General features: G+C 44.6%; 1 protein-coding gene across 1 annotated transcript in view; it reads right to left on the bottom strand.

The window, feature by feature from the left end:
* Positions 1–14,500, bottom strand: part of LOC118366587 (lysine-specific demethylase 6A-like) — a 109,738-nt gene extending 95,238 nt beyond the window's left edge. The window contains exons 1-5 of the mRNA XM_052493077.1: positions 13,964–14,500; positions 13,766–13,829; positions 8,641–8,749; positions 6,210–6,259; positions 1,389–1,447 (exon numbers count right to left, since the gene is read on the bottom strand). Of these exons, the coding sequence (XP_052349037.1) occupies positions 1,389–1,447; positions 6,210–6,259; positions 8,641–8,749; positions 13,766–13,829; positions 13,964–14,124 (443 nt within the window). The 5' untranslated portion in view covers positions 14,125–14,500. The remainder of the gene's footprint in view (positions 1–1,388; positions 1,448–6,209; positions 6,260–8,640; positions 8,750–13,765; positions 13,830–13,963) is intronic.

Consider the following 14,500-nt stretch of genomic DNA (forward strand, 5'->3'; position numbering starts at 1 on the left):
GAAGGCTATTTCATGTGAGAAATTGCCAAGAAACTGAAGATCTTGTACAATGCAGTGTACTACTAACTTCACCATTGCACATAATGGCTCTAACCAGAATAGAAAGAGAAGAGGCCCCGGTGTACAACTGAGTAAGAGGACAAGTACATTAGAGTGTCTAGTTTGAGAAACAGATGCCTCACAAGTCTTCAACTGGTGGCTTCATTAAATAGTTTAATTAAATAGTACCCGCAAAACACCAGTCTCGACGTCAACAGTGAAGAGGCGACTCCAGGATGCTGGCCTCTTAGGCAGAGTTGCAAAGAAAAGCTATATCTCAGACCGGCCAATAAAAAGAAAATATTAAGATGGCCAAAATAACAGACACTGGACAGAGGAACTCTGCCTAGAAGGCCAGCTTCCCGGAATGGCCTCTTCACTGTTGACGTTGAGACTGGTCGCACCCCTATCACACTACGCCCTCTCCCCACGCTTTAACCTTTTCATCGTAACTTAAGCTCTTGAGTGTATGAACGTAAATGGATTTCCTTTCCCTGAACTGTCAGCTGCCTAACTTCCTCATTCCACCCCCCGCCCAAAACTCAAACAGGCTCCAGTCTTACTGCATATCAAATCTTCTATATTTACTGTAAGTAGTATTCTGGGCTATGTCTGACCTACAATTGACAGAGGCAGTAAATCGCAACATTCTTAGAAAAACAAGTGTCATACAAAGCAATGGCAGCACTGATAAACAGAATTTACTGAGAGAATGAAAAACGGCTTCTGTCTAAGGCCATCAGACTGCTAAACAGCCATCACTAACACAGAGAGACTGTTGCCTACATCGAGACCCAATCACTGGACACTTAATAAATGGATCACTAGTCACTTTAAACGATGCCAATTTAAATAATACCACTTTAATAATGTTTACATTACTCATATCACATGTATATACTGTATTTTATACCATCTACTGCACCTTGTCTATGCCGTAAGGCCATCGCTCATCCATATACTTACATGTACATATTCTCATTCACCCATTTAGATTTGTGTGTATTAGGTCGTTGTTGGGGAATTGTTATATTACTTGTTAGATATTACTGCACTGTCAAAACTAGAAGCACAAGCATTTTGCTAAACATCTGCTAACCATGTGTACGTGACCAATAAAATGTTATTGGACTTTAAACTATGAGTTTATAGAATGAAAGAAGCATGATTGACTATTCAACAGTCAATCCCACCAGGGTTCAATGAAAACATACACACAGTAAGAAACATACAATACCTACACAAATGTAATGTACTATATAGGCCGTGTATCACGACACAGATCCACGAGGCCAAGCTCATAAAAACACACTACAGTCCAAAGGAAAATACTGTCCATGCGTACTTACCAGTGAAATGTGTTGTAATGGAAGTAGACCAAACCAAGACCATATAAAAAGGCAGCATTCTTGAGAGAGGGAGAAAAAACATTAGTGGCAGGAACATTTAGTCCATTTCTCAAACGGCACTGGTAAAAAATGACATTTTAAATTTTAACATTTAAAAAAAGATACTGTCTGAACAACACATTGCTCAGTCAAGTTTCAACAAAAAAGGACACGTCACAGTCCCTCTAGGATTTAGCTGGGATTTTGTTGTGATATTTGCAGAGAAGGGGACACTTAATTTTGCAGTGCCAATTGACATTTTCTGCATTGCAATATGCAAAGATCCAATTTGTCACGAAAAAGCACAAAAATTGATATGATTTTACTGTTTTGAGGAAATAGTGCCGTGACTAGTCAAGTTTGCAGGCCCTCGCACAGCCTAATATGAAGGGAATTGTTGATTTTGCCCACAAAAAAATGATAATGCAATCCTGGAGGGATTGATATCACTAACATACAGTCCTGACTGAGTCATCTAAATGGAAAGTGTTTAGTTGGCCTAGCCAAAAAACAGCAGCTCCTCATCCCTCTCAGGATTAAAGTGCATTCTATGCCCATAAGGTCAATGGCAGAGTAGAGGCCTAAATACCTACTGCAGTTCATTTCCAAATAGTGAAATTCAGAGGTTACCATTGTGTCCCAGTAATTCACATTTCAGAGGTTACCATTGTGTCCCAGTAATTCACCTTTCAGAGGTTACCATTGTGTCCCAGTAATTCACCTTTCAGAGGTTACCATTGTGTCCCAGTAATTCACCTTTCAGAGGTTACCATTGTGTCCCAGTAATTCACCTTTCAGAGGTTACCATTGTGTCCCAGTAATTCACCTTTCAGAGGTTACCATTGTGTCCCAGTAATTCACCTTTCAGAGGTTACCATTGTGTCCCAGTAATTCACCTTTCAGAGGTTACCATTGTGTCCCAGTAATTCACCTTTGAGGTTACCATTGTGCCATAGTTTCACATGACACTGTAGTACCGGTATCAGTCACAACCGAAAGCCTCTAAGCACAGAACCTCCTACTCATACAGACATACCAATCAACCAGAAAACAAGAGAGCAGATCTGGCTGAGGAATTAGGAGGAGAGAGGATCAGACAGACAGCATGGCTGAGGAGTTAGGAGAGAGGAGAGGATCAGACAGACAGCATGGCTGAGGAGTTAGGAGGAGAGAGGATCAGACAGACAGCATGGCTGAGGAGTTAGGAGGAGAGAGGATCAGACAGACAGCATGGCTGAGGAGTTAGGAGAGGATCAGACAGACAGCATGGCTGAGGAGTTAGGAGAGGAGAGGATCAGACAGACAGCATGGCTGAGGAGTTAGGAGGAGAGAGGATCAGACAGACAGCATGGCTGAGGAGTTAGGAGAGGATCAGACAGACAGCATGGCTGAGGAGTTAGGAGGAGAGGATCAGACAGACAGCATGGCTGAGGAGTTAGGAGAGAGGATCAGACAGACAGCATGGCTGAGGAGTTAGGGAGAGGATCAGACAGACAGCATGGCTGAGGAGTTAGGAGGGAGAGGATCAGACAGACAGCATGGCTGAGGAGTTAGGAGGGAGAGGATCAGACAGACAGCATGGCTGAGGAGTTAGGAGGGGAGAGGATCAGACAGACAGCATGGCTGAGGAGTTAGGAGGAGAGAGGATCAGACAGACAGCATGGCTGAGGAGTTAGGAGGAGAGAGGATCAGACAGACAGCATGGCTGAGGAGTTAGGAGAGGATCAGACAGACAGCATGGCTGAGGAGTTAGGAGAGGATCAGACAGACAGCATGGCTGAGGAGTTAGGAGAGGATCAGACAGACAGCATGGCTGAGGGTTTCCACACGAGGTCAATATCATTACATTTGACTTTTAAGATTTGAATGTGTGCATTAATGAATCAATTATATAAATCACACAGTCAATTTGACAAACTGTTTCCTTTCCATTTGGGACTTATTTTATTGATCAACAACATCTGCATAGAAGAGAAGTAATCTGTTATTTTATAAAAGTCTGCACTGTCTCTTTAAGACCCATGACATCTCAGACAGCGATGCTCAAACTAAGATGATCTTGACTGGGAAAGAGGTGAGGCGGGGGAGATTAAGTGAATGAATAAAGTTATATAATGGTCATTGTTTTGCGAACAGTAATTAAATATTTTCAACATTTCTACATGCATTATTAGAGTTAACTGATGCAGCCCAGACTCCCAGTGAGTGCAGTGGTTCCTCAGAACAGACATACTCTAGCCGCTAGAACTAGCAATGAGTAAGTGGAGCAGACGATAAGAGGACATCGGCTGCACTGACAGACTTGATCCTCTCTCAATCAGTAAACTTGAGACACATTTGACAGAAGTACCGAAAGCAACAAACATTTTAGTATCAAACTATTTTTCAGGTTCTAGTATCGGAAAAAGTACAGAAGTTTCAGTATACCATGCAACACCAGTAATAATTCATCGATATGCATCGGTCCCTAGAGTAAGACGATGTGAGAGTTGAGAAAGTGAGAGAGGATGCGAGAGTCTGAGTAAGAATGTTTCTGACAGCCTGGCAGCCTACCCTTCACATTCACCTCCCATGAGACAGACCGACTCAGTCAAGTTCAGTCAATGTTTTGACCATTTCTTCCACAGACTCAGGGAGTACAGCCTACCTCCCTGCTCCTCCCAGTCTCAGCATAGCTCAGTCAAGTCCTCTACCCGAGACCTGGCTCCTCACCAACAGTCGTGAGACTCAAGCTCCAACCCTACACCCAACCCTAAGCCCAACCTGATGCTCAGTCCAGAAAGCCTCGATCAAGCTCCAACCCTACACCCCAGCTTCAGCCCTCTTCCCAGTCCCAGGTAGCCCTTCCTTACTCCAGTCTAAAGCCATAGCCCTTTCTCCCAAGCAGGCCCAGTCACAGAACCAGAACTGCAGTGAACAGGGGCAGATACACAACGCTGTGGGTACATGGTGTTTCACGGTCAGGTCCCCAACACGGTCAGGTCCCCAACACGGTCAGGTCCCCAACACCTCATCTCCACTCACACGCCAATGGGCACCACGGCAGACTGGAACTAACATCCATCCCCCCCTTATCCACCCACACTGGGCAGGGAGTGGACACACCGCATGATAAGAGCTGGTGGCTGGCCTGTCCGGGTCAAACGGTCAACTGAATATGACCTAGACACTGGAGAACAGCTTCCCTAGTCTAACACCTTTCCTTTATGAACAGACTGTCAACGTCAAGTATTGTAGTTGAATGCCAAGAAAACAAGGGGTCAGCAGTCAACATTTAGACCTACTTGGATACATGATGTATCAGAAAGTAGCAGTCCTACAGCTACATCTACATGGTGTTTCAGAAAGTAGCAGTCTACAGCTACATCTACATGGTGTTTCAGAAAGTAGCAGTCCTACAGCTACATCTACATGGTGTTTCAGAAAGTAGCAGTCTACAGCTACATCTACTTGGGTACATGATGTATCAGAAAGTAGCAGTCTACAGCTACATCTACATGATGTTTCAGAAAGTAGCAGTCTACAGCTACATCTACATGGTGTTTCAGAAAGTAGCAGTCTACAGCTACATCTACTTGGATACATGATGTATCAGAAAGTAGCAGTCTACAGCTACATCTACATGGTGTTTCAGAAAGTAGCAGTCTACAGCTACATCTACTTGGGTACATGATGTTTCAGAAAGTAGCAGTCTACAGCTACATGGTGTTTCAGAAAGTAGCAGTCTACAGCTACATCTACTTGGGTACATGGTGTTTCAGAAAGTAGCAGTCTACAGCTACATCTACTTGGGTACATGATGTTTCAGAAAGTAGCAGTCTACAGCTACATGGTGTTTCAGAAAGTAGCAGTCTACAGCTACATCTACTTGGGTACATGGTGTTTCAGAAAGTAGCAGTCTACAGCTACTTGGGTACATGATGTTTCAGAAAGTAGCAGTCTACAGCTACATCTACTTGGGTACATGATGTTTCAGAAAGTAGCAGTCTACAGCTACATGGTGTTTCAGAAAGTAGCAGTCTACAGCTACATGGTGTTTCAGAAAGTAGCAGTCTACAGCTACATCTACTTGGATACATGGCGTTTCAGAAAGTAGCAGTCTACAGCTACATGGTGTTTCAGAAAGTAGCAGTCTACAGCTACTTGGGTACATTATGTGTCAGAAAGTAGCAGTCTACAGCTACATCTACTTGGGTACATGATGTTTCAGAAAGTAGCAGTCTACAGCTACAGCTACTTGGGTACATTATGTGTCAGAAAGTAGCAGTCTACAGCTACATCTACTTGGGTACATGATGTTTCAGAAAGTAGCAGTCTACAGCTACTTGGGTACATTATGTGTCAGAAAGTAGCAGTCTACAGCTACTTGGGTACATTATGTGTCAGAAAGTAGCAGTCTACAGCTACATCTACTTGGGTACATGATGTTTCAGAAAGTAGCAGTCTACAGCTACATCTACTTGGGTACATGATGTTTCAGAAAGTAGCAGTCTACAGCTACATGGTGTTTCAGAAAGTAGCAGTCTACAGCTACATGGTGTTTCAGAAAGTAGCAGTCTACAGCTACATCTACTTGGATACATGATGTTTCAGAAAGTAGCAGTCTACAGCTACATCTACTTGGGTACATGATGTTTCAGAAAGTAGCAGTCTACAGCTACATGGTGTTTCAGAAAGTAGCAGTCTACAGCTACATCTACTTGGATACATGATGTTTCAGAAAGTAGCAGTCTACAGCTACATCTACTTGGATACATGGTGTTTCAGAAAGTAGCCACTCACCTTCCAGTAGTCCGACTGTAAACTGTAGTACCTCTGATATGCAGATAATGCTGAGAGGAGAGACCAGTTAGTGAACAGATCAAAACAATGCTGTAACAATTAGCCAACATTACATCATCTTCATCCACTCAACACACAATCTTGTGGTGCCACTACCTCATCAGCAACACAGGCCAAATAAAACTCAAAGCATAACAATAAAACAGCTCTTCAAACTTAAACACTCAAGCATGAAAACGCACACGACCTACATTTCCTCAAGAAACTCCCCCAGACTCGTAGTCATATAAAGCCCAGAGACATCCACAAAAAATGGCAGTGGAATTACATAACGGCAGAGAAGTGATGGACTCTGTGTGACAACAGGGACTCCGTGTGACAACAGGGACTCCGTGTGACAACAGGGACTCCGTGTGACAACAGGGACTCCGTGTGACAACAGGGACTCCGTGTGACAACAGGGACTCCGTGTGACAACAGGGACTCCGTGTGACAACAGGGACTCCGTGTGACAACAGGGACTCCGTGTGACAACAGGGACTCCGTGTGACAACAGGGACTCCGTGTGACAACAGGGACTCCGTGTGACAACAGGGACTCCGTGTGACAACAGGGACAGCAGAGAAGTGATGGACTCTGTGTGACAACAGGGACAGCAGAGAAGTGATGGACTCTGTGTGACAACAGGGACAGCAGAGAAGTGATGGACTCTGTGTGACAACAGGGACAGCAGAGAAGTGATGGACTCTGTGTGACAACAGGGACAGCAGAGAAGTGATGGACTCTGTGTGACAACAGGGACAGCAGAGAAGTGATGGACTCTGTGTGACAACAGGGACAGCAGAGAAGTGATGGACTCCGTGTGACAACAGGGACTCTGTGTGACAACAGGGACTCTGTGTGACAACAGGGACTCTGTGTGACAACAGGGACTCTGTGTGACAACAGGGACTCTGTGCAGAGAACAAGGACTCCGTGTGACAACAGGGACTCCGTGTGACAACAGGGACAGCAGAGAAGTGAAGGACTCCGTGTGACAACAGGGACAGCAGAGAAGTGAAGGACTCTGTGTGACAACAGGGACGGCAGAGAAGTGATGGACTCTGTGTGACAACAGGGACAGCAGAGAAGTGATGGACTCTGTGTGACAACAGGGACAGCAGAGAAGTGAAGGACTCCGTGTGACAACAGGGACTCCGTGTGACAACAGGGACGACAGAGAAGTGAAGGACTCCGTGTGACAACAGGGACAGCAGAGAAGTGAAGGACTCCGTGTGACAACAGGGACAGCAGAGAAGTGAAGGACTCCGTGTGACAACAGGGACAGCAGAGAAGTGAAGGACTCTGTGTGACAACAGGGACGGCAGAGAAGTGAAGGACTCCGTGTGACAACAGGGACAGCAGAGAAGTGAAGGACTCCGTGTGACAACAGGGACAGCAGAGAAGTGAAGGACTCCGTGTGACAACAGGGACTCCGTGTGACAACAGGGACGACAGAGAAGTGAAGGACTCCGTGTGACAACAGGGACAGCAGAGAAGTGAAGGACTCCGTGTGACAACAACGACGGCAGAGAAGTGAAGGACTCCGTGTGACAACAGAGACGGCAGAGAAGTGAAGGACTCCGTGTGACAACAGGGACAGCAGAGAAGTGAAGGACTCCGTGTGACAACAGGGACGGCAGAGAAGTGAAGGACTGACAACAGGGACCAGAGAAGTGAAGGTGTGACAACAGGGACAGCAGAGAAGTGATGGACTCTGTGTGACAACAGGGACAGCAGAGAAGTGAAGGACTGTGTGACAACAGGGACAGCAGAGAAGTGAAGGACTCCGTGTGACAACAGGGACAGCAGAGAAGTGAAGGACTCCGTGTGACAACAGGGACAGCAGAGAAGTGAAGGACTCCGTGTGACAACAGGGACGGCAGAGAAGTGAAGGACTCCGTGTGACAACAGGGACAGCAGAGAAGTGAAGGACTCCGTGTGACAACAGGGACAGCAGAGAAGTGAAGGACTCTGTGTGACAACAGAGACGGCAGAGAAGTGAAGGACTCCGTGTGACAACAGGGACAGCAGAGAAGTGAAGGACTCCGTGTGACAACAGGGACAGCAGAGAAATGAAGGACTCCGTGTGACAACAGGGACAGCAGAGCATGCCACACACAAACATAACTGCCTACTATTATTTGTCATTTCCAGACACCTTTTACAGGGTTTGGGAAGAATAAGAGGGAGGGCGTGTAGTCTGTCTGGCAGCTGCTGCTACTTTTAAAGGACAAATTCCAACACCGAAATTCTACATTCTGCCAAACATACAATTTCAAAAGCATTGTTATTACTAAATTAAGGATGTGATCTGGTGTGTGTGTGTGTGTGTGTGTGTGTGTGTGTGTGTGTGTGTGTGTGTGTGTGTGTGTACGTGTACGTTGATCACCTTTTGGATAGTCCTCCAGGAGAAGATTGAAGTGGCCCAGCTGGCAGAACATCTCTGGCTCTACTTTCCCTTCTGACTTCAGGATGGCAGAGTCATAGCAGCTTACAGCCTATGGGGAGAGGGAAGAGGGGAGAGGGAGGGAGAGGAGTGGGAGAGGGGAGAGGGAGGGAGGGGAGTGGGAGAGGGAGAGGGGGAAGAGGGGAGAGGGAGAGGGGGAAATCATTTCAACACCCCGTATTAAAAATGGTGGCCTAAAGAATGCCCCAACTTTTAGAAGTCCACACCAAATCAGTTTGAGCTTATAGGCCTAAGTTTCCTAAACACTAAACACGTTGGTTACGGTCTGTCTAATGGCAAAAAATCCTGATGAGGAACATATGAAAACAATAACAGCCATCTAACATGTTACAAAACAGCAACTACAAGTCCCTAAAACAACTTGATCATCACTGAACCATATCGCTGTACCTCTCATAAAAATAGATACAGGTTTCTGGCAGGTCGCCCCAGACACACAGGTGTCCCCTCCCACCTTTCAGTGGGAGGTTGCATTGCAAGGCTTTTCACCGACCAAGTCGTTTGGCAAGGTGACAAGCGAAGGCTCCCATGCCAAAGTTGGGGTTACAGCCTGGCAAAAATAAATAACAGCGACACAAAATCACCACCACAGACTTTCAAAGAGGGAAGAGGGAGGTGTGCCTACCCAGTTTGGCTGAGGGCCAAATGAGAGAGCGGCACCTAGAAACAGGCAGTGAGCTGGAGGATGGAGAGTCACTGGCTGAATAAAAAGTATGTGCACCCCAGCTGTATATCACCAGGACCAGTGGCCGGGATATAGCCGAGCCACTCAGAGAGAGAAAAGGGAGCAGTTCGGTCGAGCCATATCAAATCCTCCAACTTGATATCAAAACGACATTTGCATTTGTTAGGATTGTTATTACAGTGCAGGAGCAATGGCATACCAGGAACCAGGGTGAAGCGGTAGTCATGTGTTCCTCATTTGACGCACAATGTAGAGCAGGTGACACTGTAGAGCTGTATTGACTAGGAGGGGGATCTCAGAGTCAGTCCGGCAGCCAAGTGTCAGACAGAGTGAGTGGGTGAGTGAGTGGGTGAGTGGGTGAGTGAGTGAGTGAGTGAGTGAGAAAAATAAAGGAGAAAGAGAGGAGAGAGGTCAGTGCAGTCCTGAGGGGAGACAGAGACACACAGACAGCGTAGTCTCAATCGTCACACCACAGCCCTGTCTCATTCATTCAGATCTAGCCAGACAGACATCCCAGACACTGTGCTACAGGATCACTCAAGACCTGACTGAAGCAGACAGTGGCTGATATTAACCAGACAAGTGTCACCCCCCCAAACACCACACTATTCCAGTCACACCCCCCAACACCACGCCATTCCAGTCACCCCTTTCCCCCCCCAAACACCACACCAGGTCACCCCTTCCCGCCCAAATGTAACGGATGTGAAACGGCTAGCTTAGTTAGCGGTGTGCGCTAAATAGCGTTTCAATCGGTTACGTCACTTGCTCTGAGACCTTGAAGTAGTAGTTCCTTTGCTCTGCTAGAGCCGCGGCATTTTGTGGAGCGATGGTAAATGCTTCGAGGGTGACTGTTGTCGTTGTGTGCAGAAACGCCATTCCAGGACGGTTTAAAATTATACTGTTATACAAACACCAAACCATTTCAGGTCACGCACCCAAATAACACACCATTCCAGGTCACCCCTCCCCCAAACAACACATCATTGTAGTCACCCCTTCCCCCAAATAACATGACATTGCAGTCACCCCCCAAATACCACACCATTGCAGGTCACCCCCCCAAATAACACACCACTCCAGAGCACTATTTGACCACCCTATGTGGGCTATATTTCCCATATACCCCTGGGTACAGTGCTCTGTCCCGAGTTGCCAGATGAAGAGCCAGCCGTCCAATCAGGCACTGCATCTAGGCTCCATAGCATGAGAAGTCTAATGAAGAACAGGGATGGGAAACAATAGGACGGTATGAAGTACGGTCCCACAGAAATGTTCAAATTTCCTCGACATGATTCAATTCTATTGCAGGGTAAAAAAATATATATATACTTCCAGGCAAAGGTATATCAAAACAAATGTTACATACTTCATAAAACAGGTGTGGACTAACAGCGAAATGCTTACTTACAGGCCCTTCCCAACAATGCAGAGAGACAGAAAAGAGAAAATGATATCTAAAAAAACCATTTAATAGAACAGTGAAACACTAAAAATGCATAAAATACAGTGTGAGATATCTTGGCTATATACAGGGGGAACCAGTAGTCGATGTGCAGGGGCAGGGTATGAAATTAACAGCCAGCGGGTTGATTTTGGCATTGGCGGGTAAGATATCTATTCACCAGCCACGTTGGAGGGTGTTCAGGGCTCCACAGTGTGATCATTTCTTCAATAAAATAAAAAAGTTGAGTATGATCACATTTATAGTCAAATAAATGCTGCAGTAGCCGTTTAATTTAATAGCTGGTAAATGAAAGTCAAACTACGAATCCTATATAGCCTATTCCCCCTGGCGCTGCAACTGCCTGGCTGGGGATCTGTGCACACGTAAAGAGCTGAGTGAAAGATTCCTTTATATAAGCCCTGTGAACAGGCATAAAAGTTAGTCTAATTGACATGAGACGAAAGTCTACTGAAGTGAAACTTTGTCCTTGTGTTTCTTGGCTATTTACAATGTTTTGATCACAACTTCTGTTGCTTTTCTGTTTGAGTTTCAACTGCAAGGGAAGAGAAGACGACGCTTCCACTAGTCGGACTCAATCTCACAGGCACAAACTCAGGTAACAAAAATATAAACATAAAATGTAAAGTGTTGGTCCCAGCTGCCAGTTGAGGACTTGTGAGGCATCTGTTTCTCAAACTAGACACTAATGTACTTGTCCTCAAGCTCAGTTGTGCTCCAGGGCATCCCACTCCAATTTCTATTCTGGTTAGAGACAGTTTGCGCTGTTCTGTGAAGGGAGTAGTACACAGCATTGTACGAGAACTTCAGTTTCTTGGCAATATTTTAAGAATGTGAAATTTCAGAATATAAAGTAGAGAGAATTATTTATTTCAGCTTTTATTTCTTCTTTCACATTCCTAGTGGGTCAGAAGTTTACATAAACTCAATTAGTATTTGGTAGCATTGCCTTAAAATTGTTGAACTTGGGTCAAACATTTTGGGTAACCTTCCACAAGCTTCCCACAATAAGTTGGGTGAATTTTGGCCCATTCCTCCTGACAGAGCTGGTGTAACCGAGTCAGGTTTGTAGGCCTCCTTGCTCGCACACGCTTTTCAGTTCTGCCTACAAATTTTCTATGGGATTGAGGTCAGGACTTTGTGATGGTCACTCGAATACCTTGACTTTGTTGCCCTTAAGCCATTTTGCCACAACTTTGGAAGTATGCTTGGGGTCATTGTCCATTTGGAAGACCGATTTGCAACCAACCCTTAACTTCCTAAATCAAATCAAATGTTTGTCACATACACATGGTTAGCAGGTGATAATGCAAGTGTAGCGAAATTAATTAATAAAAAAATCCTACAATGTGATTTTCTGGATTTTTTTTTCTGGATTTTTTTCTTCTCATTTTGTCTGTCATAGTTGAAGGGTACCTATGATGAAAATTACAGGCCTCTCATCTTTTTAAGTGGGAGAACTTGCACAATTGGTAGCTAACTAAATACTTTTTTGCCCCAGTGTACATTATTCCATTTTTTTATTGAGCCATTATTCAAACTCAAACAGTGCATCCCAATGGAGGCAGCAGACAATGTACCAGGCCAGCTGTGATTTACAACCTGATAGCAATATTTTGGACCACCAAGATTTTTTTTATTTTTTTTTATTCCCCTTTATTTAACCAGGTAGGCCAGTTGAGAACAAGTTCTCATTTACAACTGTGACCTGGCCAAGATAAAGCAAAGCAGTGCAACACAAACAACACAGAGTTACACATGGAGTAAAACAAACATACAGTCAATAACACAATATACAGTGTGTGCAAATGAGGTAAGATTAGGGAGGTAAGGCAATAAATAGGCCATGGTGGCAAGGTAATTACAATTTAGCAATTAAACACTGGAGTGATAGTGTTGGTGAATTAAATGTATTGGTGAATTATATTAATCAAACATTGAAATACATCCATCTATTCTGCCCACAATACCTTCGTGTATGTCATGGAATGTTGAGGAAAACAGAACCTATTATTAAAACCTCTTATAAAGTTGGTTTTGGAGCATAAACTGGGAAATGTATATTTTTGACTGATATGATTGTCTGTTTCATATCTGCAAAGTAGTTAAAACGCCTTCAGTTCCACTTTAAGGAACACACATTAGTATGTAGCCTACTGACTTGTACACATTGCTGCGCTTATAATGAGATGAAATAATAGTTTTATCAACATTTTAAGCTAAATGTTCTGTTGCATCAGCATCATTGCTGTCACATTTTTGCCAGATGTAGCCTAGGTTCTGGTAATATGAATTTAGGATCCATCTTCCCACAACTGTCCCTGAGTCGGTTTGGAATAGTATATTTCTTTCTCGCACATAACGAAAAACTGACCAATAGAGTGTAAACTTGTCTACTTACGGGGATAGTAGATTGACATAGGCTAGTGATTTTGCTGTGCATTACTGGTCTTGTTGGCTGAGGAGAAGTCAATGTGTCAGTTACTCTAACAGCCATCGGACATTTGGTAAAGGACGCACGCAGTTGCATCCTACAGTTGCATGTTCTGTTAAAATTAATTACGATCATCAAAATGTGACTTGTGTCATTATGAGCACCGTGGGTGGACGCCATAATCAGGTTACGCACCCAATGCATTTCTCAAATGTCCTGTAACATTAGTTAAATTAAAATGCTGCCGGTGTCACTTTTCCACATTTTGTCTAGATACAACTATAATTCACACTGACTGGAAAGGGAATTCATTAACGTAATATCCACCCACTTGTGCGCCTGGCTTCTAGCTAATGGAGGGGGTTCGTGGTTAAATGTCCAGCAGGTCCCTGACACTTATTCCAGATATGCACGAATCAGGAGTGACAGCGGAGTGGCGACTCTGGTCCTATCTGTGGCATACCTTTAACAGCAAGGCCTTCGTTCTGGCGCCATCTTCATGAAGCCTCTGAAATCCAAATAGTGAACTGCAAGCAGAGGACAACACAGGAGGTTCCGTATTACTTGGGGCATATAGGTCGTTTTAAAATACTTTAATGGACGAAAATTCAATACACAAAAACGTAGACAAAGAAAGCAAATGCATTGCTCATTCGCTAACCTGTCAATTTCGACCAAGCTCTCTCTCTCCTGCGCTGTTAGCTTCAGAAAGTCCAATTCTATTTCATTCGCTTTTCCCGCCGCCATTTTCTTTTCCTCATCACCAGCAGCGCCGAGACTTCGAGCAGCAGCCGCGTCGAGCGACACTCCGCACGATTTCATAGAAAAGGAACAGGGAAGCGGGCGACAAAAATCCCCCAAAATATAAGAACGAAAGTACACCACCGTATGTAGTACTGAAAACGTTGCTAGCTCAGCCGAGTGATTGCCAAATCCTGAAGGAAAACAAGACCCGTCCAAAAACAGCCTTATCGCATGATTGTACACAAAATACTACATGTATGTATTTGCCAAATAATGCAAGGAGTAGAGTTGATGCCGGTTTTTACGATAGGGCGTTATTTGGTAATATAGTAAACTTCCCCCCACACCAGCTCAAAGTTGTTGTAATTGTGTCACATAGGCGAATGCACGCCGCCACCGTAGGAACGCCCTCTCCTCACTGTGACCAACGAATGTATCTGTGTGTAATCATGTG

Source organism: Oncorhynchus keta, chromosome 34 (genome assembly GCF_023373465.1).
Source record: "Oncorhynchus keta strain PuntledgeMale-10-30-2019 chromosome 34, Oket_V2, whole genome shotgun sequence".
NCBI classification, from domain to species: domain Eukaryota; kingdom Metazoa; phylum Chordata; class Actinopteri; order Salmoniformes; family Salmonidae; genus Oncorhynchus; species Oncorhynchus keta.